This window comes from Micropterus salmoides, unplaced genomic scaffold (assembly GCF_014851395.1).
Source record: "Micropterus salmoides isolate LMB-PRFRI ecotype aquatic unplaced genomic scaffold, ASM1485139v1 Ms_hic_scaffold_12, whole genome shotgun sequence".
Classification (NCBI taxonomy): domain Eukaryota; kingdom Metazoa; phylum Chordata; class Actinopteri; order Centrarchiformes; family Centrarchidae; genus Micropterus; species Micropterus salmoides.
In genome coordinates, this window is record NW_024040263.1 from 8652950 (window position 1) to 8680824 (window position 27875).

At 39.7% G+C, this 27875-nt stretch overlaps 2 protein-coding genes and 1 long non-coding RNA gene across 7 annotated transcripts in view; 2 read left to right on the forward strand and 1 right to left on the reverse strand.

The window, feature by feature from the left end:
• Nucleotides 1-521: 521 nt before the first annotated feature.
• On the forward strand, nucleotides 522-21922 carry zgc:154142 (uncharacterized protein LOC555481 homolog). Its single transcript, XM_038713169.1, has 25 exons — nucleotides 522-696; nucleotides 3229-3359; nucleotides 4606-4699; nucleotides 5341-5481; nucleotides 5723-5820; nucleotides 6784-6910; nucleotides 7419-7634; nucleotides 9735-9950; nucleotides 11979-12119; nucleotides 12939-13184; nucleotides 13356-13541; nucleotides 15172-15281; nucleotides 15522-15622; nucleotides 16223-16500; nucleotides 16742-16905; nucleotides 17062-17245; nucleotides 17346-17564; nucleotides 18688-18822; nucleotides 18933-19154; nucleotides 19256-19438; nucleotides 19593-19705; nucleotides 19794-19888; nucleotides 20379-20668; nucleotides 21016-21176; nucleotides 21681-21922. The coding sequence occupies exons 1-25, from the start codon at nucleotides 546-548 to the stop codon at nucleotides 21876-21878; spliced, it is 4200 nt and encodes a 1399-aa protein (XP_038569097.1). The 5' UTR covers nucleotides 522-545; the 3' UTR covers nucleotides 21879-21922.
• Nucleotides 17591-27638, reverse strand: LOC119898885. Its single transcript, XR_005443656.1, has 4 exons — nucleotides 27495-27638; nucleotides 21618-21769; nucleotides 20354-20651; nucleotides 17591-18813 (listed from the first exon to the last, which is right to left on the reverse strand). It is a non-coding gene; the product is annotated as an uncharacterized LOC119898885 (long non-coding RNA).
• fam13a (family with sequence similarity 13 member A) overlaps nucleotides 22626-27875 on the forward strand; it is a 62283-nt gene continuing 57033 nt past the window's right edge. For 2 of the 5 annotated variants that reach the window (XM_038713173.1, XM_038713172.1), the window contains exons 1-2: nucleotides 22636-22820; nucleotides 27629-27827. In XM_038713173.1, the coding sequence (XP_038569101.1) occupies nucleotides 22794-22820; nucleotides 27629-27827 (226 nt within the window). In that variant the 5' untranslated portion in view covers nucleotides 22636-22793. Of the gene's footprint in view, nucleotides 22821-27628; nucleotides 27828-27875 lie in introns of all 5 variants that reach the window. The other 3 variants (XM_038713170.1, XM_038713171.1, XM_038713174.1) reach the window with 3 other exon arrangements.

Sequence of the window (27875 nt, forward strand, 5' to 3'; positions counted from 1 at the left end):
ACAGCACTTGATTTCCAAACTGCAGTCTGATACAGAAAAACCTAACTGAACAGACCTTAAAATGCTGTATTATTGCATATATTTAGACAGTCTAACTTGGCTGTCCCAGCTAAACATATTCCCTTATTTCTTCTGCACCCTGGATTGTCATCTTTAAACAATGAAAACAAAAATCATAGTCTAAACACTTTCTTGTTGAGTCAAGAGTAATGATCTCATTAAACATCTAAAACCATCTTCTCTGTGCCACAAGCGATATATTTGTCTTTTACCTTTTATTTCAGTCCGTCCCCTTGAAAGATAAGCTGATGACCTCTTGATTAACATCTATAGTTATTAACCTGTCATTATGATACTGTATGATTTATGACTCGGTCACATCCAGCCCACACAGGCTGGCGAGCTGTAACACCACATCTGAAAGAGCTCAAGGTTCATCTGCTCTTTCACAGTTCACGTACACCCTTGCCCTCCACGTGTTGGTATTAACCTGGTGAATTGTTGGATGAGGCACAGCTTGTTGCATCTCCACCGCTGTGATACAAATGGATGTAGAGAAGGGTCGTGGTTGGTCCAGGGGTATGACCACCTTGGAAAAGGGTCTGATATTTCTCTTCGTGGCCATGACAGGTGCCTGCATCGGCCTTGTGGTTGTCTACTTTAGTGAGAAACCTGACTCTTCTCCTTATGCAGAAGGTGAGTGTGTATACTTTTTATTTCAATACCAACATGTATCTGAGGTACAAAACATGCTGCAATATTGTGCTAATGAGGTTTTTATATCTCTTGTGTTTATTTGCTTACTTGTAAGTGCATAGACCTTCGCAGGTAAGATAATCACCTTAACTCAGCCGAGCAATAATCAGTAACATCACAGTAATATGATCAAAAGGCAATTACATAACAATATTGTAATGGTAAACATTTCTCAAGAAGGAATAGAATAGAAAGTTTTTTTAGATCATGTTCATGCCCCTGTGGTATAGACAAAGTGTATAGTGAACAGCTCAGCGGCTGTGGGGAGAAATCCAACAAGACAAGACAGCGACAGTGAAGAATGTCGAAAGAAAATCAAAAGTGAGAGCTTGCCGTGGCCACTGCATCAGTGACTGAGCAACACTAAAAGGCATGAAATTGTCAAATAGGACCTGCGGTCTCTTTTGATTGATGACAAATTTCCCTGTCAGCTTTTCTTTACTGAAATTATAGAAAAGACACACATATCTTCTCCAGGCTCCTTTTTTTTCTTTCTTTTTTGTAAATCTGTGAAATGTTACCTCTAAAAACTCTCCTACAGGTAAATATGTACTACACATACTGTATGTACTATAACAGTTGAATGTCTACCTGCCAGTGATTTAAATATGGAGTCAACAGTGAGCTATCAATACTTGGAGGTAAAAATATGTAAATGTAGAACTGCAAAGTGTATTAATTGTTAGAAATACTGACAAGATTTTAAATGTTTGTAGTCTCCCACTTGTCAACAAACTAACTAACACAACATATAGCAGCCTTGGAAACAGAAAGTTGTTACTTGTTTTTAGCCAGCAGCTCTAGTGATATCGGTCAACCACTTTATGGTTGAGACTGAAATATCTGAGTTATTAAATGGATCACACATCAGCCTCAGCCATATTTCCTGTTTATTGCAAAATAGCAAATGTTAGTATGCTAACATGCTAAAGTAATTCTGAACATGGTACAAACATTGTACGTGTCATTGTGAGCATGTCAGCGTGCTGACATTAGCACTCAAACTACCACTAGAAGGCGTTTCCACAACTTTTTCAGCAGCGGCAAATATGAGAACAGGATTTTTGCCTGGAAGTCAATGAAGGAAATGTACTGTCTGAGTAATTTCATAGTAATAATGTATGTCATCACTACAATACATCAGGAGCTTACTGTAATAAAATACTCCAAGTAGTACCTCCTTCTCCTCCACCTCTCCTTCATCTCTTTCCAGCATCATTCTTCATTTAAGAAAGCCATTATAAATTCTGGTCTTGAAAAAAGACTTCTTCAGTGTGAAATGGCTTTGTGAAAGGAGGCAAATTTCTTCTGCCTTGCTTTCTTTGGAAACTGAAGTGGGTGAATTGTTTGGGTTTGCATTGAATATCAGCTAAACTATTTTGCTTTAAGCATTACAAGTCATCAGAGTCTACTGCACACTGTCAGCGTGACAAGTGTGTTAGCAGATAGGACATGCAATGAGGAGTGATCACTTGCACACTGTTGTCATTTGGTCTGTATTATTTATTCATGCGCTATTTGAGTGTTGGATCTTCATCACTGCAACAAATGAAAAAATGCAATCTTTATGAAATGCATTAAAAGGATAATTGCTCCCCAAACTATATGGCTTGTTTTACACAACAGAACAAAAATGTGATTATGTTGACTGTTATGTTCTGCCTAAAAGACAAAAAAAAATGTTGTTGTTATTTAACACAGCTGCGCTCCAGACTCCCAAACAGAAGCTGCTCTGGCCACAAGGGAAAGCATGCTGCTTCTGTGGATGATGACATACTGTATAATCAATGCTGTTGCCAAGGCATCTCAATTGATTTAATTGTTTCACTGCAGATGCCATAAGGTGTTCTGTTAGTCATTCGAATTTCATGGAAAATATTTTCCCCCTTAACCTGCAGTTAAGTTGTTTGTATACATATAAATAAACATTACATTGATGTTTTTAGCCAAACTAGCAGCATGTCTCTATGGATGGCAATGTCACTCCAGTCTACCACTTTGGTCCAGACTGAAAAATCTCAGCAACTACTGGATGGTTTTATACATGGTCTCCAGAGGAAGAACAGACACTGATGTTTTTCGGACTTTTCTTCTAGCACCACCACTAAAGAATCTCTTTTACACAAATATAATAATAATAATAATAAGATGCTCCTGTTTTCTTTCTCTTTGGGTAGAAGCTTTTAGCTTTACTGTAATATAGGGTTTATTACATTTATTAATTTAGCTGACGCTTTTATCCAAAGTGACTTACAATTGCTATATATGTCAGAGGTCGCATGCCTCTGGAGCAACTAGGGGTTAAGTGCCTTGCTCAGGGACATATTGGTGTCTCACAGTGGATTCGAACCTGGGTCTCTCACACCAAAGGCATGTGTCATATCCACTGCCCCATCACACCCCTTTATGTTGCTATTATTTACAAAAACAATTTGCAATAACAAGTGTCTTCCTTTGTCATATATTTCCAAGGGCCGGACTCAGGGTGTGGCGGTCCTCAGAAGCTGTTCGGAGAGTCAGGCACCTTTACCAGCTCACACTATCCCAGTAGTTATGACAACGGCAAGAGCTGCACCTGGCACATCACTGTGGACCCTGACAAGGTGACATAAATCAGCATCACTGCTCCTCCACAACTCAGTCAGTGAGCTCTGTAGAGTTACAGTCCTGGGGCACAGGGCTACATTAGCCCCATTAGCAACATGCCCGGATCATCTTCCAAACTGTTAGCAGTTGAGTTGCATTGTGGGTAATGTAGGCACCAGGTTTTGAGAAGGAAGAAGAATGCACAGAATAATAAAAATGACGACATCTCTCATTCTCCTGCATCAATTTTGATCCTTTTTTAGAAACTGTCAATTGTAAGTCTCACAAGTTAATAGGAGCGCAATGCTACTCTTTTAAGAATTGCAATCAAGAAATTGAAGTGGATTATTAAAATCATGTCATGTTAAAGCCTCAACCGATGTTGCGATCCTCATATTCAGAGAATTCCTCAGTTTGGGTTCAGAACTACAGAAAGCAGCTGCACTCTCTATAGATCTTTGGTTTTGGTAAGGTGAGCAATACAGTGTTTATCAAGTGTTTAGAGTGTTTATCAATGATAATTATTTCATTTACAAAGCACAAAGGAAACCTAGACCGCTAAAAGACACAAGATTATTCTGTAATGGCCCGAAATAATTTTCCTCTCGAAAACCAGTTCCAACACATTCATCTTTATTTTACAGGACAATGCTGATCAAAACAAATCATTTTTTCAGACAGGGTCTTTTATAGCAGAGTAGAGTTTGTCAAGTTACTGTAGTGGAAAGTGTCTTATGAGAGGCCAAGCAGTGGAGGACAGCTGGGATGAATGCAGTGGCAGCGTTGCGGACAGATGGCTGTCTTGTCTCCATTCTCGGCAGCTCTCCTCCCCACACCCACAGGAGAAAACTAAATCTTTCATTCTTCTTCTGTTAGAATGGCTGCCCTCCTGCCTGCCTGCCTTCCTGCCTATCTATCTATATATCTATCTATCTATCTATCTATCTATCTATCAATTCAATTCAATTCAATTCAAATTATCTTTATTGGCATGAATGTATAACAACAATATTGCCAAAGAATCATACACACTACCTAAGAACAATCAACCCCATACATTTCATTAAACAAGTAATTAAAGTGTAAAGTAATCTATCTATCTATCTTGACACAGTTGCACATACTCTCGCACATGTACACGTGCACGCATTCGTATTCTTACACCTAGTCTCTCATGGCTTCCTAGTCACCAGCCCGTCTCTCTTATCAGCTTCTCAGATTTGAAATAAAAAGATGACACATTTCTGCATGTTTCCGTTGCAGGTGATCCATCTGTGGTTTGAAGAATTTGCTTTAGAGGAGACCCAGCTCTGCTCAGCAGACTCCATCACACTACGAGACTCTTTGGGGATCATTGGTAAAAAGTATTCCAACCTAAGGGGATGGATAGATAGATACATAGATAGACAGATAGACAGACAGACACCAGCTCTTTCAGCTTGCAGTAGCAGCTTTGATGTTGTGCCCAAATCAACCCATCCATCCATGGGCAGACTCAGATAGTGAGCCACAGAGTCCTGCTGCACACTGCACACTATTCTACTTACGGTACTTCCCCAACCAGACTGCAGAGTTTAAAGCAGTGTGTTTGGCTCATAGACATCTTTGATTTCAGTTAATCTGGAACAGTTTTGATCATGTTTTCACCATTTTAAGTTCTCTCTTAGTTAATTAGAGGAAAATTAACAGATTCAATATATATTACATTATTGGTAATTATATGTATTCATTGTAATATGTGAATGCCAAATAAACAACTTTAAATTATTTTATATAAAATTATATCAATAGATACCTGCTATTTGTAACTCCAAATAGCCTACAGTCATGGAAGGATTATGAGATTATCATTTTGCCTCACATTTTTGTCATTTGGCCTCTCTTTGTGATCTTTACACGATATTATGTTTTGACAATTTACCCATCTTTTCATTGCTGAGGAATTAGCTGTGCAGAATTGTGCTGTTTCTTTCTACATAATTTGTGTGATGTTTTTAGGTAAATACTGTGGCTACACCAAACCGAAACCACTGGTATCACTTACAAACCACTTGACGGTGTACTTTGACACCAATGACAGAAAAACAGACCAAGGATTCAAGGCTCATTACAAAGCTGTGGCTCCAGAGCTTACATCAGGTAAGAAGATCAGTGGAAATCCATTTCTGCAAGAAAATTCACCTTGAGTCTTGAATAATGTTGGATATATATGGCATACACTATTTGACTGACCTAGAACATAAATGTGGGAATCAGTGCTGGATGAGAAGCGGGATAGGAGTAGGGAAATAAATGGGATGGAAAAGGTGGAGGGGTGTACTGCGGGTATCCTTGAGGTGTTTGTGGAGCTGAAGTGCCCTTTGTCCATCCCTGCTGCCAGAAATAGTTGGAGCCGGTGGCTTTCTCCAAGGTGACCAGGGGGATCTGATGACCCCCGGCTTCCCAGAGCAGAACTACTTGAATGGAGCACTATACCAGGTATAAGATAAAATAGATTTTTATTACTCCTGAAGGTAATTCTTATGTCAGAGATTGCTCAAAAATTACAACAACATAAGAATAAAAACATCACACTGCACAGTGTGCACTCAGAATACACTTTACTGGGAACACTATTGATCTCTTTCACCTATATTTCCCTTAAAACTGTTATAATTTATGTTTTTACATTACAGTGGATCCCATTATTACATGTATGTGAAAGGGGTAAACCCACAGAGAATTATCACCCAAGGCTCATTGTTTTGGTTTTATATATATAAACATTGTGGAAATCAACAGCAACTCAATTTTTGGAAGACATCCTGAATATTATACCATGCCATGTTATATTTACTAGCCTATAGTTTCTTGTAACATAGTGTGACAGTATTGGTTAGCATGTGGTTGTAAACAAACATAAAGATTTCAGATGAGCATCTCAAAGTAAATCCATTAATTATGGATTTCAACACACTCATGCTGGCAGCATTTTTGTGGTCGTGATCTGTGAATAATGCATCTAATTAAATCAGAGTCAATTTTAATGTTGGGGCTTGCATGCTACGTTTGGACGTGGAGTCATATGATGTTATTTGGCTGTCAACATAATTTAATCTTGCTGTGCTTTAGCTTGACAGGTCACCACCTGTCCAAACAAGAGCAGAATCAGTGATAAAATTAGTTATGAGTGACAGTGTGTCAAAATGCCGCTCATGTTGTAACCAGGAGACGAGAAGGTTAAAAACATGAAGAGTGATGCAGGCAGCAGTTTGCTACATCAATGAGACTTAATTGGATTGATTTAAAGGATCATCTGTGTTATAAACACGTTATAAACCCATGGTGGGTGAAGTAATTTGCGTTCTTTATGCTCTTTAAAATCAGCTGTGATTTAAAAGGAAATTTTGGAGGAGAAATCTAATTGGTGTCTGTGTGTGCTTTATTTCTATGCTGGATCAGTGGAGAATCACGGTACCTAAAAGAGAGAGGATTCGACTGACATTTACTTCCTTTGACCTGGTCCCTGAGGTCTGTGGAGACTTTGTGCAGGTCTATGACGGCTACAAGGCTGGCTCTTCTTCAGTAGGTAAGCATGACATTACACATTATACTATGTTCTACTATATACTATATACTATGTGTGCAGTGAGGAACACAAGAAGAAAGGGAAGGAAGGGGAAAAAATAAATGTATGTGTTTGTATGTATGTAATGTATGCATGCATGAGTCTAACAGGTTTTAAAAGATACCACAATATTTTCACACATCAGCACAGATTATGTCAAAGCTGGATGTTTGATTATAAGGCAAATGGATATTTGGAATATCAGGGAAATGGATATCTGGAAATTCAGAATAGACTGCGGGCTTTGTTCAACATTAGCAAAATCAACTGTATGAGCCCATGAATAAAAAATTAGCTCACTTTAAAGTTTGAGAAGTTTCTGGAGTTTATTTTAAACTTAATGAGTGTAAGTCTGTCTGCTTTTACTTCATTGTTAAAACAGCACTGAGTCAATTGTCGATCGTAAAATGGGGGACGTTGCTGTTATCATTCCTCTGTCTTTTTAACACTGACATATAATCCATCAAAGGTAAATTCTGTGGGGGGAAGATGCCAAAGCCAGTGGAGACCAATAACAACACAATGGTAGTCCGCTTCAAATCAGACATCCATTTGACTTCTAAAGGATTCAGAGCAATTTACACCAAGTCCAGCCTTCCACCTGTTGTTGTTCCCACCACAACACCACCCAGACCAACCACAACCACACCCAGACCCACCACACAAACCCTTCCCACATCTACTGGTAAGCGTTCTCTTCAAACCTTTCTGATATTAGACAGAACTGTCAACTTGTTACACTCCATTTCTAGGTTTTTCCAACTTGGTGAAGTGGGCGGATTCAAAGGTCTGGACCCAGGCAACTCCAACCTACCTACTACTTAAGTTTAATTTCCCCTCTTGTACATCTAAAATAAGCCATTTAGCTGGGATCAGGGTTGGGGAGTAACGGATTACATGTAACGTCGTTACGTAATCAGGATACAAAAATAAAGTAACTGTCTTCTATTCTGTTACAGTGCCGAAAATAAAGACGTAGGTAATCAGATTACAGGTAGGCCTACACTTTGTAAAAATGGGCATTACACATAGGGATTACTTTAAGAACAAATTGATACTTTCTATTTACGTGTTTCCTGTAAAAACACACAGCTAATGAGGGATTTGTAACAGATACTGATCGGCGTGTATCCAAACCATTGCCGGTTTGGCTCTTGTCACCCCGGGGCTGAGTCAACTAACGCTAACGTTAATGAGGCTGTGTTAGATCCTGTCCATGCAGTTACCCGCGACGCTACCAGTCATTCCCCGCTGGGTACTGGGAACACAGAGTTCCCAGTACGGACAGAGTAAGCTAAGTTTACCAGTAGCTGCTGGCTAACTGAGCTTCTTAGATAATGGCAACTTGTTAGCAACAACTGAATTGCTTCAGCAACAAGTAAAGCTTAAAAGAGAACTCCGTAAATCACAGAGGTGAGGCAGGGCAGCCGGGGAACATCAGAGAGAAAGCCAGATAACATTTTCCATCAAATATGATCCCGTTTCAGCAAAATCAGTGAACAACGTTGTGCTTTTGTACAGAAAGACACTATTTTTCAGCAGCGTCATAAAAACAAAGAAAGCTTTTCATTGGACACTAAATTAATACAGGCCTCCCAGTGTAGGATGATTCATCAACATTATGAAGTCGTTTTCTAGGAAATGACACACTCTAGAATATCATCAAACATACCTACAAAACAACATTTTTTTTTGTCATTGATGGGCCAGATCCTGCCATGATGTATAGGCCCAGACGCAATCATCATATAAAAACATTTAGGCCTAAACATCGATTTTGATCTCATGGGAATGGGATATTTTATTGCCTAATTGTATGTTTCTCTAAAAATCCACTGAGCAGACCAGGAATCTTTGATAGCTACTCTGGTCTTTATTTGCGTTTTTGGTATTGAAGTAACCCAAAAGTAACTAATCAGGTTACATTACTTTTATTTTCTGGTACTTGGATTATGTTACTGATTACATTTTTGAACAAGTAATTAGTAATTGTACCGGATTACATTTTTAAATTAACCCTCCCAACCCTGGCTGGGATCCATGTTTAATGATTATTTCATTAAACATTTCAAATTTCATGACACAGTTTGGTTGAATTGACTTTCCAGCCAACATACCCTTCCCTGAATGTCTCCATTTTATCAGATGTATGGGATGGCCTCTCTTCCAAATAACAGCATCAATATAAATGTTGTACCAGCAAGAAAACTGTCCATTAAAGCATTCATTCTTTTAGCTGACCTAAGAGCTATTTTATCAGACTGCCAAATTGTAATAACCTATCTCCTTAAGTTAATACTGATGCCCAATAAAATCATATCATTATATATGTGCTCACATGGTCTATGAGGGTTGTTTCTTGGCCGATGTTATCTATGCCTCTCTGCGCAGTTTCCCCTGCACAATCACAGGTATAATCAAGTGACAGCTACCAAATAAGGATGAATGCAAGTAGCCCCGTGCGTAGGAGTGGGGAGATCCCTCTTGAGGTTTTTCTATTCATCATTGTATTAAAGCCATTGGCAGAAAGATCGGTTCTCTCCAGTGGCCAATTAAGGTACTACACAATGAAACTGGTCATGGGGCAGTTTTGTATCAAAGCAAGCTGTTCCTCATTAGTTAAAAAAAGAATAAGAGAGATAATAAACTCTATTAAATGGAGTTCAGATGGTCAAAAAACATCTTTTGATCCAGTTTACCTTCTTCTAAATACAATTTACATAATAAGGTGTGAATGTGATCAAATATTGTTTTCAACATCACTCCCTCCACTGTTATTGCGCAGGGAGTGGTGGTCCAGTAATCCTCACGGGGCGTAAAGGAGTATTCCAGTCCTTGGGTTTTCCAAATACATATCCTGCTCATCTAAATAGCTCCTGGAAGATATCTGTACCCAAAGGATTCCTGGTTAAACTGCAGGTCACTGAAATGGCCATCACAGGAGAGACTGGACAATGCAAGGAGGACAAACTGGTCATCTCAGATAATTACAGCACACTAGGTAAGCCATAACTTGATATTGTACTGTTTTACATTATGCACAGAGAATTTTTTAAATATTTATATATGTTATTCTTCACAATATAAGTTTTACACATTGGCCATTCCTCATATTTGGGTACCTGAATAGCAGGCACCATGGACTAAAGGTTATAAACTCCTCTTCCTCTGGCATTTGGGTGGTCGGGCACCAAGACAAACACAGCAAACAAGCAGTTAATATACTTCTCTGTAGAATATAACCTGTCATCAAACATGAGGACTTTGGCTTGTGTTTGTTGCACTTTGCTAGACTAACAGCTATAGGATTACAGTATAATATCTGTCCTCTGCTGTAAAACTGTTGATAAGATCTTTGGAAAGAGCGCAGCAAACTATAAATTATCTCTCCTTATTATTCACTTCAGTGGCTGCAGTGAGGCTGATACAGCTTTATCTGTTGCTGAGTTCTCAAGGACTAAAGCACTGAGGTACAAGCACACACTCTCTGTGAAACACACACAGTGTTTTAGTGGTGTATGTTGTTATTTAAGGGACTGTGTGTGTTTGTATGTGAAAAGCAGAGAGAAATGAAAAGCAGAAATAAGGGGAGGCAGCTAAAGATCTGTTTTGAAAATCCAAGAAGTCTGAAAAATCATTAGCTTCAAAGAGCCCTTAAAGCAGGATCTATGTAGCTTCTACAAGAACAAATAACACAACATTCCTTTTACAAATAAATAAATAAAATACACTGTGGCTCATGTCCATACACTCGTGCATTCTGGCTAACTTTATACTGCTGTGTGACTGACATGACAGAGTCAGCTTAATGTTTGTGCAAAGGTATAATAGCCTTGCTGTACTGTTAATACTGTAGATCCCACTGGGAATCAACTCATTCTGCAGCTTCTTGATGTTTTCAAAAGCTTTCAGGTCATTGCTTTAGTTTTATTGGTTCATATGGTAAACATTTGTCAACATCTACCAAGCTATGAGGCCAAGATATTTTTTCTCAAGAGGGCTAAAAGGCAATTATCAATATATATTAATATATATAAGTAAATATACAGTAGATCCAAGATTGGTCCTGTTGTGAGAAATTGAGGAGGAGATGACTATGTTTCTCTATGTCTATTGCATGTTTAAGTTTGTTAACATGTTAGCATATAAAGTCAACAGTATATCAGGGCTGTGTGTCTGTCTTTTTGTACACCTAGTTATCACAAATCACTTAAAGCAGCTTTAGGAAAAAAGTGGGCTGTAATGAAATTATTGTTTATCTGCTTCTATTGGAACTGTAACGACATGACTATATGTTATTTTATTATAAAACATTTTTCTGAGCACTTTGCCTTTAAACATCAACAAAATGATTGAATTTAAATTTTTTAGTATGTGTGAAGAGTTTTGTGTGATGTAATGTACAACACTGGAACATAGTTAATTGCATTTTTTGAACTTATTAAGTGATTATGCATACATTTGCCATGATATTTTGTAAATTATGATGAAAAATATTTGTTGATGACATTTTGTTTAACAAAATGTAAAACAATTTGCTTCAACAAATAAAAACAACAAATAAAGGTGAAAGACTGATCATGTGAACTAATTACTGCAGTCTTATATGACAATCTGCAGCATCACACATTGAATGCCCAAAAATACCTTGATGTATCTGAACAAATAAGCAGCATCATAGATTTGAATAGCATTATCTTTCAGTGATGTAATGAACCTCACCAGTTCATGCTATCTTTTGTGTTCATAGGATCCTGGTAGAAACAGTGTTAATTGTTCACCTGATTTTATGTTCAGTGGCAGATGATGTCACACTCACAGAAAGTAAAGTCACCTTCATTTGTTAGTGCTTCAGCAACCCCATCCATCAACCACTAACCACACCGGACTCAGCCTAACACACATACTCACACCCAACAGTGTATTCGCCACTCTTATCAGTTTGGCTACATTATTTGATCCTCCCATTCCTGAGTATACCATCTCCATTTTCCTCTATCTTTTTACTTCTGTCCTCTCTCGTCCTCAGGCACACATTGTGGCTACATCCTTCCTCCAGTGGTGGTCAGTGCCAGTGACACAATATCTGCCACCTTCCAGTCCGACAGTCGCCTCACAGACCGAGGATTCTCTGCCAAGTGGGAGGCTGTGTATGCTGAGGATATTGAAGGTACAGAGGACACACACACACACACACACACACGGCCACACACATGAGCACACAACACACTGACACTTGATGCACCTTGCTCAGCACCTCATTAAGAGAAACCATAAAACATCTCACTCCTCTGCCACATATTCATAAAAACACCAGTTATTGCATAACCAGTGTGAACTCTGTCAAAGCACAGGTCAGAGTAAAGTTTAAAGCATGAAGACAAGATGAAACTCCTTTATCTTTTTCTTTATCATGATTATCAGGCACAAAAATAATGTGAACACCACATGCAGTTGTGAAAGAAGTACTTTACTTTGATATACACAATGAAGAAATATTCCATTACAAGTAAAGATAATGCCTTTTACTTTAAATATATTTTAAATATATATATATTAAATATACACAATTATAATTAGCAAAATTTCAAAAGTACTAATTATACAGAATGTATATGCATTATTCTGTAAGTGGCACTTTGTAGATGGTCAAAGTGCAGCAGATTTTCAACTGTTACATACAGCTTGATATTCTATTTGTAATAATATTGGTGATATGTTATTAGCTGAGTAGTAACTTATATGTAAAATCTTTAACATAGAAATGAAAAATAGAAATGACACATTCAAAAACATGTACAAAGTTCAATATTTTTCCTTTTGAAATCTAATGAATAAAACCTAGAATTTAGCATAAAACTGAATGTTGTTCAATTAAAGTACAAATACTTTATGATTGTATATATTTACACCTGAATGCTCTCTCTTTTCACAGACAGATGCTGTGGCTCATTTAGAATCATGTAATTAATATCTCTTCCTGTTTCAGAAATTCAGGGCTGTGGCTTTTCTTCCAAAGAGGAAACGGGGGTTATCAAGTCCCAGAACTGGCCTATGAACTACAAGGCTAACACAGAGTGCATGTGGAACATCGCTTTGCCTTTGGGGAAAAAAATCACCCTAACATTCACCCACTTTGACCTAGAAGCCAAAGATTTCCTAACATCCAAATGCTTAGACAACGTAATGGTGTACGACATCAACAGTCTGACTAATGCCCAGATTCAAAAACACGGTAAATTGTTGTGTGAAGTTACTACATGATCCCAAAGACCCAGATATTAATTTTATTTAAAATATTAATTTTAATCCTAATTAATATACTGTGTAGCTACACTGTTGCTGTTACTGTATATACACAAGTACTTGTGTAGCCTGTGTGTCACTTTATTTCAATACATTCCAGGTCCATTTTGTGGGACTAAGCTGCCTCTTACCATCCAGACAAAAGGCAACAGACTGGTGATTCGTTTCCATGCAGACTTGTTTTCTGAGGCAAAAGGCTTCAGGGCCTACTGGACAACAAACCCTAGTTTGCCTGCTCCCACTGAGCCGCCTGTTCATCCAAACCCTTGGGACAACATCCCCATAGGTGGAGTATCAATTTGAGCCTGACAGTTTGCTAAAATCCGCATTACCCCACAGTGTTGAAAGTACATTTAAGGCTGCACTTGTCTCTATTTTTTTATATTATCAAAAGATCAATTGATGATGTCTAATGTGAAAGGGATCTGATCTCACAGAGAATTAGCACCTGTGTTTTTGGCCTACAACTCCATTCTCATTAACCTCATTTCCAAACACAGCAGTGGGCTGATTTCAGCACAAAAGCTTTGATAAACAGATGGTACGCTTCCTGCTTAGAAACAGCAGACAGAAAAAGTTAGCGACTAGCTGGTGAACATAGTGGAGCATTTAGCTGTTGTAGATCCATATGTTTCTCTAGGATAACAAAACAGAGCTAAAAGCAGAGTGAATATAATTGTCACATGGACATACACCATAATAGGATGATTTGCTACTTTTCTTATAGTTTCTTCTTATAGTCTTTCTTAATTTATAGTTATAAAATAACTGTAAACTTAATACCTTTGAGTTTGTGCCTACTGTGACATTTAATTTATTAACAGAAAAATAATCAGAATAATTCATACTGAAAATATGACCCGAAAACCCCAAACCATGACAAAATAATAGTAAGCTGCAGATAAAAAAGATTACCAGATTTCACATAGCTGCAGTAAACTGTAGTGTGGCTAAGTATTTGTGCAGTATTTTATGTGCCAGATATGACATTGTGTATTTTCTATGTATAATGTAGCAATAAATGTAATGTTTTGGGTTTCTGTAATTTACACATCTCTACAGCTATGTTATACAGTCTTCAGGTTAACAGAGCAGTATTTTCCACCAGTCACGATGACCAACCATTAGTTTCAAACTGCTCCTTAAAAGCTGCACGGAGGCCTGCCTTCTATTCATTTGATTCAGGCTTCCTCCCATCCTCAACCTTTCTTTACACCCTCCCTCTCCCATCTCCTCCTTGCTTGAAGTGGTCTGGTGCTTCACTTTCCTTCCTTGCTGGCTGTCACCCGATCCTCATTCTTCACCCAGCGATGAGCCCCAGGTGGCACAAGCTCCTGCCAAGCCAATTGCTGAAATAGAGTTTTATAGATGGACTCTGCTGCCTCTGGGTTTTTTCCACCAAGGCTCTCACCAGAGATGTCTTATGTGTTGGGTCAAGGAAGGAGAGTGAGAGATGAAAGGAGAAAACATGAGATAAGAATGACTGGGGCACTTTAATGTCAACTCCTTGGATGACCAAAAGAAATGTGTATCTTTGTCCACACTGATGTTGCGATGTCAAGGAGTCAGTGTTTTTGAAAGTCTATTTTAGGACCCATTGTTTGTTTGCAGCAGGAGCATGGTATTGTGTTTGCATGAAAATACACTGAATATATTACAGCAGACTAGCAGATTAGTGAAAGCCAAAAAATATAGCTCTATGTAGCCATCAGTGTCAACCTGGTGTGTTTGGAAAATGATTTAAAAAACATGAATCAGAGTGTCAGAGCCAGTGATTGAAAGCCTCTTCCCTGCAACACACGGGTCTGTTAGCTGCAGATATGTATAGTATATTCAGACTTTGTTTATATGCAAACAAATTCATACATGCAACCAGACACAGGACAGATTACAATGGATTTCTTCTCATTTTCTAGACTGGCCAAGTTCATGTGGGCAACCAGCCATCCCTCCTGTTATTGTGTCACGCATTGTGAACGGAGAGGCAGCCAAGCCACACTCCTGGCCTTGGCAAGTGTCCATGCAGGTGAGAGATTTTGTGAATAAATGTAGTTCACATAAAGAAGCTATACATGCAGAGGCATTGTTTATTCATAATGTGATATCAAAGAGTAATTTTTTCCATCCTCCTCTGTCCTTTGATATCTCATTAAATGATTAACTGACTGCATGGATATGTTTTTTAAAAATGTACATAATCAACATCAGTTGTGTTTATCATCTTTAATAATCAATGTGCAAATATTTTTAATGACGTTTGTTTCAGGTCTGGCCCGACAGTCGTCCAGAACCCACATTCTTCCACACCTGTGGTGGTACTCTCATTCATAAGAACTGGGTACTTACAGCAGCCCACTGCTTCATAAGGTAAATATTCTGTTTCATCATTTTCACACACAGTACATGTGTATACATGCTGTATATTTTTTTTAAATGTTCAAGTTGTTCAAGTTGTAAAAGTAATTCATTTTAAAAGCAAGACCAATGTGCAGTAGTTCAGTTTTTTAATGCCACCTTTTCCCACAACGTTTTCTCAAACTTCCTGGAAGCCCATTTGCGTAATCTCAGAAGGCAGTTATTGGTGTCTGTGCTTTTACCTCTGGCTTATTACAGTGCAAGAGCAATGCCTTGTTAGAGATGCCTCAACTCCCTGGCTAATGGTCTACAGCTCCCTTTGGAGGGAGAGTTGCTGCTGCACTGGGGAGGCCTTGTGCTATATAGTTTGCTGCTGTGAGCCAGGATGTTATGTGTCTAAGGTTATGTGCTAAAACGAAGTGTGGTGTGGTTCAACTGTACAAATGCATTTGTTTTTGTAAAACTAGAAACTCCACAGTGCCACAGTGCAAACAGATACTGCTCCAATATCCTGTCAGCTTACACGGTGCAGTGACATAGACATGTGTCTTGGCCTGTTTACTATAATCTGTAAGGTGTTATTATTGATTCATCTGCCGATTTCCTACCCAGATATGCTAACGAGCTGCAGCGCTGGCGCATGTGCCTTGGCAAACAAAACCTGACCTACACAGAGCCAAGTGAACGCTGCTTCAACGTGTCTGGTATCTATCGCCATGAGGGCTTCAAGTATCCCACAGTGCCCACGGTGGAGTTTGACATTGCCCTGGTCAGGTTGGACGGGGAGGTGAGACCCAGTCAGGAGATCTCGTACGCATGCCTTCCCTCCGAAGAGGAAGTCCTAGCTGGGGGAAAGATGTGCTACGCCACCGGCTGGGGAGACGAGACTGGTGCTGTTTCAACTTCATGTTCATTAGCAGTCAGCACATGTGCATGTCAATACTCATATACTCACTTTCACTCACTGAAATTATACAATAATTCATGAGAGGAGACACTCACCCCTCATGAGTTAAACATTCATTGTTGCATAGTTTGCATGCCCTCTGCTGGACTTAATGTGCAAATACCTCTTGTGTTTATGCTTTTGTTTTAATCGCTTTTCGTTTAATAGTTTTTTGTGATTATCAGGTGATTCACTGAATGCTAAAGTCGCAGAGACCCTTAACCAAGTCGCGCTGCCTGTTGTGCCATTTGACACCTGCAAGAGGATGGATTACTGGTGGTTCCAGGTCAAGACCTCCATGATTTGCTGTGGTTATACCCTGCCTGATGAGCTCAAGTCTGTCTGTCAGGTAAAACAAATCCTGCAGGAGTACATGTCTAATAGATAACAATGGCTTTACATCATTCTGATCATCAATGAGATGACTGTGCAAATCCAACTCTACACAGATGTTATCTAACAACATGCTGATGCTGTTGTTGATGTTAATTTGTGACTTTGACAGGGAGATTCAGGTGGTCCTCTGGTGTGCCAGGATACCCCTGGTGGTCCTTGGGAAGTTCATGGTATAACCAGCTTTGGTCCTATTGGATGCATTATGAATAAGAAGCCCTCTGTGTTCACCCGCTCCTCTGCCTACATCCCCTGGATCAGAAATGTCATCCGCAGGGACATCTACAATGAGCACAGTATGAATCCAGCTGGTCTAAACTGCTGAAAAACTAAACTGCTTTATGGTACAAAGGCAGAATTTGTTGCTGGTTTTCACCCTCTGCCCTCCTTGTGTAGCGTCTGGCTGTGGAGGGCCAAAGGACTTGACTGGCACAGGAGGCACGGTGTCCTCTATGGGTTACCCTCGCAGCTACAACAACAAAGCCAGCTGCCAGTGGAACATCCAAGTGCCCCTCGGCAAACTGGTCCACCTCCATTTCCACAATTTCTCCATGGAGGAGAGTCAGATGTGCTTGAATGACAAAGTCAAACTCACAGACAGAATAGGAAGCCTAGGTACGTGAATATCTGCCTCCTTTTTCTCTCCAGCTGATAATGAATTTGCCGTTATTTATTGATGTGATTTCTTTGCTTTATGTTACACAGCATCTCCCTCACACTTGTGCACAGTTACTGCAGTCTATTAGTATGCGTAAATGACATGTCACAGTAAAGTCCCACACTCACTTATTTCAACTTATATAGATTGACATTTTGGCCAACCGCCTTCTTCAGGACAAATAGCAAAAGTCACCTGACAGGTGTTTCAAATAAGGGCAGTCATTTTGAGAGGCCAATCCAAGGAAGGCCTGAAACAAAAACATATAAACATATCAAGAAACCAACAAGCAAAAACTAGAAAAATGCTCGATAAGAGTCCAACTACAAAACAGCATACATTCAAATTATGGAAGGAATCCACAAAATACAAATCTATATCTGTACATATAATGATCCAATTCAATTATTAAGTTAAAATAAAAGAAAGCATAATTGATTCTATATATCTTTGAGGACAATATATGAAAAATAAATGTATGTCAAAAATGACAAAGCAAAAATTATTAAATAGAAAAACAATCATACATACTGTATATAAGTACATGTCACAAACATGAATCTCTACATATTAATACAATTTTACACAATGCTAAGAGTAAATAGCCATGCTAGAGGCTAATGTGCACTTTAAGCTAAATGCTAACATGCTCAGAATGATTCCAACAATTACAGTTTACTGAGTTAGCATGCTAACATCTGCTAACTGGCACTAAAAACCATCCAAGGCTGCACTACATCTAGGAAAGTCAACCTTCTCAACCCCTTTATATTGAAGAGGGGAGATTTTGCATCAACGTTATGAGTGTGTGGCTTTCCCTTTCTCTTTTCTCGATGTTTGCCTGCAACTAACTAGAACAGGTGTGCTGATTTAGCTTGTGATTTTTCTCTCAGGCTTAAAAATCATGTAGGCTATGCACGTGTATATGTCATGCATGTATAATATTAAAATAGGACAGAGAGAAGCATATGAGTTAGTAATTAATATACTAATATACTTATAACATCATACACAAGCTCTTAGCACAGAGATTCACTATAAAAGTCAGCCTGACTGTTGTTCACGTTCATTTCTCTTCAGGCACACATTGTAGCCATGTACCCCCTAAAGACCTGGTGAGCGTTGAAAACACACTTCACATCAGCTTCTCCTCCAACGACAAGGTGGTGGACACAGGCTTCACTGCCTCCTGGAGGGCAGTGGACCCTACAGAGGGTAAGACAGGAGAAAAGTGAACCTGACAAGACACTGAGGGAATAGCCTTCAGGCAAAACTAATATATCTCATTGTCTGTTTTTCTTTTCTTCTCCTCTTTTCCTTTACAGCTCCTTGTGGAGGGACCTTCAGCACTAATCAGGGTGAAATCACCTCTCCAAACTGGCCCAGTGACTACCAGGCCCAGTCTGTGTGCACATGGCGTATCACCATTCCTTCAGCAAAAAGTGTCCATGTAGCCTTCACTCACTTTGAATTGCAAGCTGCAAACATGTTAAACAAATGTGTGGACTATGTGGAGATCTTCAATGGAGAAAGCATGGCATCACTAGGTTTGTTATTGTACTACAAATTCTCTTGTCTCCATTTTGTCTTTGTGGGATTTTTTTTTACACATTTCCTCTCAAACTCTCATTTTTTGTCTGGCCTGCAGGTCGATTTTGCGGCTTTGCCCCTCCACCCATTATCAACATCCCTAGCAACACGGTCATTGTTCGCTTCCTTAGTAATGGAGACAATCAGCAGAAGGGTTTTCGTGGTTACTGGACCACTGACACCAATGTTATCCCAACTGTACCTCCTCCACCTCCTAACCCATGGGACAACATCACTATCAGTGAGTGTAGGCCTAGCCAAACTGTCTCTGATGTGGGGTTATTAGTTGTGATCTCATTAGAAGGTTCCCAATTTTAAAATGGTAAAAAAAAAAAAGGAGCTTATTTATACATAATATAATTCTATATATTGTATTGTATATATTCTCTTTGCAGACTGGCCAGTAAATTGTGGAAACCCAGAAGTGACACCCAGTACGGCCACTCTGAGGGTGGTTAATGGGGAGGAGGCGATCCCCTACTCCTGGCCCTGGCAGGTCTCCATGCAGGTACTGTCTACTCTTGTTTCTCTGTGTGTCTGACTAACAGTCATAGAGAAAAGCTTTTAATTTGAACAAATGTGTTTCTCTCCCCCAGGCTTCACCTATGTCTCCTATACCTTACATGCACGGTTGTGGAGGATCTTTGATTCACGAAGAGTGGATACTAACTGCTGCCCACTGTTTCATGTTGTAAGACACATCTCTAGAACTACATAATGCAATTTTAGCTCACAGTTCTTTAAAGCAATGTCAATCAATTTACTGTCAGCTCCTCTCTTCACTGTGTCATTTCTCAAATTTACTGTCATCTCTCTCACTGTGTCATTTTCAGTGTGTATATGTGTGTGTTTTCTGCAATAAAGCTTCAAAAACCCAGTATACACTACCTGCTCAGCACCAAACAGCAGACACACACACTCAGCAACTATCTGGTGCACATAGTGGAACATTTAGCAGCTAAAGAGCCAGATATTTCCCTCAGGGTTGGTAGAGACCAAAAACAGAGCTAAAGGAGAGTGAATATTGGGCTTTCATTCGCCAGGTTGCCACAGACATGACTCCAAATCTATTTTATTGTTACTCTGTAACTGCTGAATGTGTAAATAAGCTTGCACAAAAGCCATAGGGAAAAGTTAAACAAGTTGTAATTTTCACCTTCAACCTTCCACCTGCTTTCCAGCCCACTGAATACACCCTCCTTCTGGCGCATGTGTTTGGGGAAGCACCACATGAACTCCTCCAGGGACGTTCCCTCAGCAGAGGAATGCTATAAGGTGGATGGCATCATCCGCCACAAGGGGTTCGTCTACGAGCAGGATCGCACTGACATCACAAATGACGTAGCCCTGGTGCATTTGACCAAGCCTGTCAATATGAAGAGGGAGATCAGCCCCATCTGTCTGCCCAAACCCGGGGCTGTGATGCCTGCTGGGACACGCTGTTTTGTCACCGGCTGGGGAGACGAGAAAGGTAGAAGTGATCGTGCATTTCAATTTCTTGTAAAAGAAATGGAGTTGTAATGCTACTCTCGGAACTAGAGGTAATTTTATCTCTGCCAGTATGATGCTGTTCTGTAAAATTGTGACTCCAGTGTTGTTTTCACTTTTAATCTTTTGTTTGGTACTTTTACTGATTTTCATTTTAATTGAAGATGTACACTATTTTTTCATGTGTTAGCTACACTCCATAATGAGTATGTCTTGGCTTGATTTTCTAAAGATAAGGAGAGTTGGATGTTTATATTGATGTAAATGTGTGCATCTCTGTGTCTATGCCTTCTACAACAACATAAACTTTACTTTTCACTTTCATCTTAGGTAATGTCTTCCCCAAAGTGGCTGAGAAGCTAAATCAGGCTGCCCTCCCTATTATTGACTTCCAGACCTGCAGTAAACCTGCTTACTGGTGGGACACCCTCAGGCCCTCCATGGTCTGTGCTGGCTATGAGTCCCCAGATGAGCTCAAGTCAGCCTGTCAGGTGAGAGGACACATTCAGAAAGAAATCGCTCTGGTACTTGGTTTCTCTTCAAGCTTTTCTCGTGTGTTATGTAAGTGTACTGTCCTCTCATTATTGGGTTGTCTGTTATGTAACGCCATGTAAACTGTGTTGTTTGTGATCAGTCAGCCGTGACTGCAAATGTCTGCCTGGTTTTCATGCATAATTGTACAAAAGAACATAGGAAAATTTGTTTGCCATAATGAGCGAACATGCAAGCGGCAACATGGGAAGATTAGATATTCTAAAAAACAGATCAGAACAGAACAGAAAGCTTTTAAATTTCAACAGAGCTTTTATAAAACACAACACTGACATTTGCCTCCCTGAAGAAAATCCTGTCACATTTTTGTTAAAGACTGACCTTTGCAAATTCCAGAGCACACAGATGATTTATTGTGGCTGACAAAATCAAATGCTCACCAATGCATCTTCTTATGCCGTATAGTAAATCTTTGGTGACTTTCCTCTCCTGCTCTCCCGTAGGGTGACTCTGGTGGTCCATTCGCCTGCACGGCCTCCGGAGCAAACACAACCTGGGAGGTGCATGGAATCGTCAGCTTTGGCCCTGTGGGCTGCATCAGAGACAAGAAACCCTCAGTATTCACCCGTGTCTCTGCCTTCAGCGACTGGATCGATGAAAACATCAAGAAGTTTATATATGAAAGTGGCAAAACCAACTAAAGCTCATGTATTGAAATAAAGATTTTGACAGTGTTACTTGCTCATTTCTGTTTTGGTTTTATTCTTCTGCTACAGGCCAAGTCAGTGTAAAATTTTATTGAGGGTTCACCATTAAGTGTTGCTCTCTGGTAACAACTTTTATTTAATACTACAACTGATATTTCATACATTTTACAGCATACAAGTTAAAGAAACATTGCGCCAAACATGTTAATTAAATAAACAAAATAATTTTGGTGTTTAAATAAAAAATTTTTATGATTGCTATATGAGTTTAAATTCTAAAGAAAATGTATTTTATTACCATGTAATTACAAAGATAATTTATTGTAAATTACAAAGAAAAATGTGCAAATTATATGCAATATACAATATTCAAAATAGAAAACTCAGTGTATGGTAGGCATCGCAGCCATGTTTCAAAGAGTTTTTCTTTTTTTCTGTGTGATATTTAGTTTTGCTACAGCTCACAGCGACATGACCGTTCAGGCCGTCCTCCTAGTTCTCAGTGCATACTAGTTACCTCCTCCTTTCTTCCCTCAGATTTCAAGTTTTGGGTTTTAACCCCTTAATCACATGACCAGGCCACTCGGCCAATGGGAGAGCTCGGCTCAGATTTCAGCCTAGGAGGAGAGAAGGGAATAAAGAGGGAGGAAGAGAAAGAGACAAGCCCTAATCTGTGTTCATGGTTTGGACAGCCTGCCGGTACTGACAGCACTTCTTTACACTCCCTCCTGGCTTGGATTATCAGGGTTGCGTTTGGAGTATGTGGTTGCCACGTTTTTAGGGGAAGGGGATTTCAACCACTGTGAAAAGTCCAAGAGTTTATCCTGGAACAGAGTGAGGAAAGTAGGAGGGAAGATAGAAGCACATTTTCCTCATCTTTGCCTCCACAGGCATTTCTTCTGTGGAAGAATGGGGGCAGGAGCTCTGGCCATCTGTGTGAGTAGAAGCTACAAAGCCTGAGTTGGCTCAAAGATTTCCCATTCAACCTGTGATTAAGGGCTAAAGAATGCATAACGGGACGGTGCTGTTCAGTGTCAGTCCACACACACTGTTGTGACGGTGTGTGTGTGTGTTGAATGTTCTGGCAGACACAAGTGGCTTTTTAAAATGTCAAGGAGGGACAAATCTTTTCTTCCTGATGAAAAACATGCTTTACCTTCCTAGAATAAACTTTGCTCACTAAATACATGACTACCGGCATCAGGATGAATACTTTCATTTGCAGTATTAACAGAGAAAGCAGGTTCCTTGCTAGCCAGCACTACTTTAAGTCTGCCATCCGTACACCACTGTAACAGTACAAGAGCAAAAACAGGGCTACAAACACACTAAGCTTGCTTCCCATCCATGCCTGCAATGTTTTTTCCTAGCAATGATCCAGTGCCTCTATGACAACATTTCCTTTATGGAAATACAGTCTTTACAAGAACTAAACCACTTTAACGGTCTACTTTTTGTGTACTTTTTCAAACTGCGTGTCTCTAGCAGCAGTTTCTTTGAGATGAGCAGCTGTTGCTTCTGGTGCCTGTGGTGCTTTTGCTACCAGTTGCTTCAATGGCCACCCACATAGGGACAGAGGCAGAGACAAGGGGGAGGGAGAGGGTGGAGGTCTGGGAACAGAGGGCACATGCTTGGGCTTGCTATTCTCTGCATGAGCAAGAGGCACAGGAAGATGGCCTTGCTTTTTAGCAGTGTGTTTGTGTTTAACATTTTAGAGAGACTTAGAGACTTTTTTACCCACTCAAACTCCACAAAATGAAAATGAAATGAATGAAAAGAATCTTGACGCTGACACTTGTTGTTTGAGTGTCCTCTCAAGAGGAGAAAGCAGACTTTCAACAGTCATTAGCTTCCTGAGTCTCTCAATAGCCCCTTGACAATAGGTTTCTTCCTCCCTGTCAGAAGTTGCAGTGTGAAAATATTTTAAGGATGGGGGAGGGGAGAAGGGGATGAGGATTATTAGGTTAATCACAACAGACTGTCCCGGTAAACAATAGAGGCAAATGGGTACCCACAGCATGTGCTTCCCTTTCTCCTTGGCTGCTTTGGTTCACACAAGCTCTGTAGCTGCTGGTGTGTCAAGGGGCAATTGAATAAAAACCTTGAAATTGACTTGTATTTAGGGAGGGAGGAGTGGGATATTTTATATACTCTGTTTATACTTACTTTCACACCAATGTGACAAAAGCACAATTATGTGTTTGCAAGGTAACCTGCTCACAACCAGGGGTTTTACATGAATCCAACATTGCAGCTCAGCTCTGGTGTGAAGGTGTGAACACAGATTACATGCTGCTTTGTCTGCAAATTGGTCCTCTTGTTTTCTGAATTGTAATTTACATACTAAGTTGTTGCATCAACAGATGAATTAAGGAAAAGAAAACGTCCATGACTGCCCAATCTGTAGCCATGAGGGGCCACCACTATATATAGCTTTCAGGTTTTTCTAGTAGCTGTGTGGTTTGCTTGTAGTACGTTTTTTTTAAAATATTGTATTGTGAATGCTCACAAGATTATTGACCAATTTCTTGCCATTCTTAGAATTAATCTTTTCTATATATGTTTTCAAGTGCAATACTTCACTGTTTTGTCATTTTTTGAAGTTATTTTTATATATGAATGCTGTTTCCTATTTATTCTGCATACTGCAGTGAGAATTAACCACTGTACTTGTATTAATTGCCTTTGTAGTTCTCCAATCTATTGATCGTTACTGTTAAGCTGATGATACACAGGGCAACTTTTTGAGCACTCGTGCAGGGCAACATTGCCGTCAGTGGTAATGAGTAAAGATTACTACCGTAATCTCCTTTCCTCACCACTCCGCCACCACGCCGCTATCCGTTCAAAACATAGTCGGACTTGCCACTAGCAAGATTGCCCAGCAACATTACTCAAAAAGTTGCCCCGTGTATCATCAGCTTAACAGTCACATCTTGGTCTTGGGGGTCCTGTTTTGGAGTTTGTTGACATTACTCATAGTAAATCACCATTAAATAGTTCAGGGTGTTATTGGTAGTTTACCTGAATGAACCTTAAATGTGAAAAAGTGACAACCATGTGATGGACGGAAACTTCAAATGTGGCTTGAACACATGTTGAATATCTGATATATTTCACTTGTGTCTGAACAAGGCATATATGCAGGATCCCACTGAATTTTGAATGGCGAATGAAGGTCTATGTGTGTTCATAGTGACATTCATCGATGTATGCAGACTGATAAAACCAGTGTGAGGTTAGACCTGTGATGTGTGTGTGTGTGTGTGTGTGTGTGTGTGTGTGTGTGTGTGTTCGCATGATAGTAAAGACAGATTTAGGGGACATCTGTTCAGTAGGCCTGTCACAGTCAGACCTAGCTCAGACCAGCTTAACTCTTTAACACCTGCATGTAGCCCCAATAGTAGTAGTACTATTGGAGCCCTTTGCAGCCCTGAGAGGTTGACCCATTGCTACTTAAACTGAGCTGTGGCCTGTTAACATTATGACCAACAATGAACTGTTATACCTGGACAGTCTACTATAAAACTATATGATCTGTAAATATAAAGTTAAATTGTAGATACAGAGATTTTAGGATTGTACTGTACAGTTATAGAATATTCAAAGAATTATGACATTGTGCTTGAAATACAATCATAGCTTTCTTATTTATACCTACCCAAACCTCCCATTTTTTCTCACACCTCTCTGACTGCTAACATCTTCTCCCACCTGAAGACCTAGCCTATCTTATTATTTTTGTTAAAATACAGTATGTCAGTGCAATTTAGCCAATTAAGTAGTGCTAGCTTTTCAGGCAGCTCATCCAAGCATGAACAGTCATGAAAATCTTAATTATTACATTTTCACACATTTTACAGGAAGGTGCAACTGGCATATTTTTATGCACCTGCCAGAAAGGAGTGGATGACTGAGCACTATTAACACATTGCCTGTACAAGCTTCTCAGATGCATGTCGTATTAATGCAGCATCTGCTATCGTACAGATCCTGTCTCCTCAGCACCGTCTGTGAAGTGGATTTTAATCAGCTGACCAGCGTGTGGCACAAGCCTGTACCCATTCTGTCTAAACAATTGGCCACATAGGGAATAAATTCAGTGGTACTTCCTCTTCACAACCCACTTCTACCTCTTCAACATGGTAAATCCGCTGTGTCACCGAGGACCTCACAGAGACAAAAATCATAGCAGGGGGCCTCTCGTTTCACTGTATGGGTCAGTTCACTCGTTTGAAGCGGTGAACTCTGGAATGACAATATGTCACATGGTGTAGTAGTAGCTATGGATACAGCAGTAAAACTTGCTCTGAATCTGTGTTGCTCTGACGTGCAGGAAGTCTGTTCCTCCTCACCCAGTGATCGAAACCTGCTTCTGGTGTGTGAGTCTTAACTCTCTTGCTCCTCGTACTGACTACACAAAGACAGAAGTGCATCATGCTGTAGTTAAATGTGCCAAACAAATCAATTATTTACCCTGCTCTGTCTGACGCTGGCTCTTTACATGAAGAGTTCTGTGTGCACTCAGTGTTTACACTCAGAGATAGAGGCAGCAGGTGGCACCGTTTGCCTTGACAAGTTATCTGATTAGACATACTGAACTGAGCTGGTCAATTAAACACTAATACATGCTTAGACTCTGGTTTACAAGGTTTTCCCACTGAGGGGATTGGGCTCATCTTTACAATAAGAGCAAATGTATTTACCATGAGTAAATGGTGGTACATTTACTCAACTACATTTAAGAGGGAAATATTGTACTTTTTACTCCTACATTTCATGTGACTTCTGTAGTTACTTTGCAGATTATGTTTTTACATTGAAAGAATATTTACCTGATTTATAAAATGTGATGTATGGGCCTATATTAAACTAGTGTGTGTTCAAATTTGCTACACCTCAAATAGCTGCTACATTTAAATGCTATTTACACTTTAATGTTATCAATAATAACAATACAGTAAAGTAATGATAATCAAATAATATAGTATAACACTCACCTATGGAAAAAGGAGTAATTTTACTGTAATTAAAATATACTGTTAATACTTTCATACTTTTACTATATGAAAGTATGATTCCGAATGCAGGACTTTTACCTGTAACAGAGTTTTATTACATTATACTACTGCTGCTTTTATTCAAGTAAAGGATCTGACTACACAAACATTTCATTAGAGTAAAGGAAGTTTCTGTTCCAACTCTTCGCAAGTTTCCTGACTTATTGAGGATGCTTTCCAGTAAAACCTTTTTAATTGGCCAATTGTTCATATCCAAATGTAGACATATAGCCCTTTGAGCTCTCAGCACACTATCCATTCAAATTAATATTTATAGGTATTAATGGCGGCTGTGCATCAACTCACTTGAACAACCAACACCTGCGGATGTCTATTTGTGCAGGTGTGTGTGTCACTCTGGCAATGCCTTTAAGCAAAGGTGTTGCGTGGTAACCTGATATCTGTCATGGCAACACATTTGCACTTTCAGCCCTCCCCTTTCTCTTCCTCCCAGGACAGTACACAGTGTCCTCTAAGTGTATGACGATTGCAGGAGGTGAGCATGTATGAGCGCCAAAGAGAGACCCACCGCCACTATAACTATACACACCTTTTAATCTATGCAGCAGAGTGAGCCCTCCCTGCTCCAGGACAGGTGTCAGTGGTGTCTAGCCTGACTCTCCAGCGCTGCTCTCTGTGTCCATAGTGTCAGTGGCTGACTGCTGCTGTCTGCTCTTCTCCCAGCAGCATAACAAGACAGCGGTGCAGATTAAAGAAGACATGAAGAAGATGGTCCAGATACCCATACTGCGACCCAGGACAGTGACGGCCAAGCACGCCAAGTTGTTTGGGGTGTCCCTGTTTGAGCTGCAGGAGAAGGGCCAGATGGAGGACGGTGTGCCTCGGGTGTTGCGAAGGCTGGTGGAGCATCTCGGCAAGCATGGTGAGGAAAAAACACAACAGAACAGAAATTAAGCAAACAATAAATGTA

What these genes read in the sequence shown, in the direction of transcription:
- zgc:154142 (XM_038713169.1), top strand. Translation starts at nt 546, where the DNA reads ATGGATGTAGAGAAGGGTCGTGGTTGGTCCAGGGGTATGACCACCTTG. An exon ending in TTGGGACAACATCCCCATAG is followed by an intron (nt 13,542 to 15,171) that starts GTGGAGTATCAA and finishes CTCATTTTCTAG; the next exon opens with ACTGGCCAAGTTCATGTGGG. An exon ending in CGGCTGGGGAGACGAGAAAG is followed by an intron (nt 20,669 to 21,015) that starts GTAGAAGTGATC and finishes CTTTCATCTTAG; the next exon opens with GTAATGTCTTCCCCAAAGTG.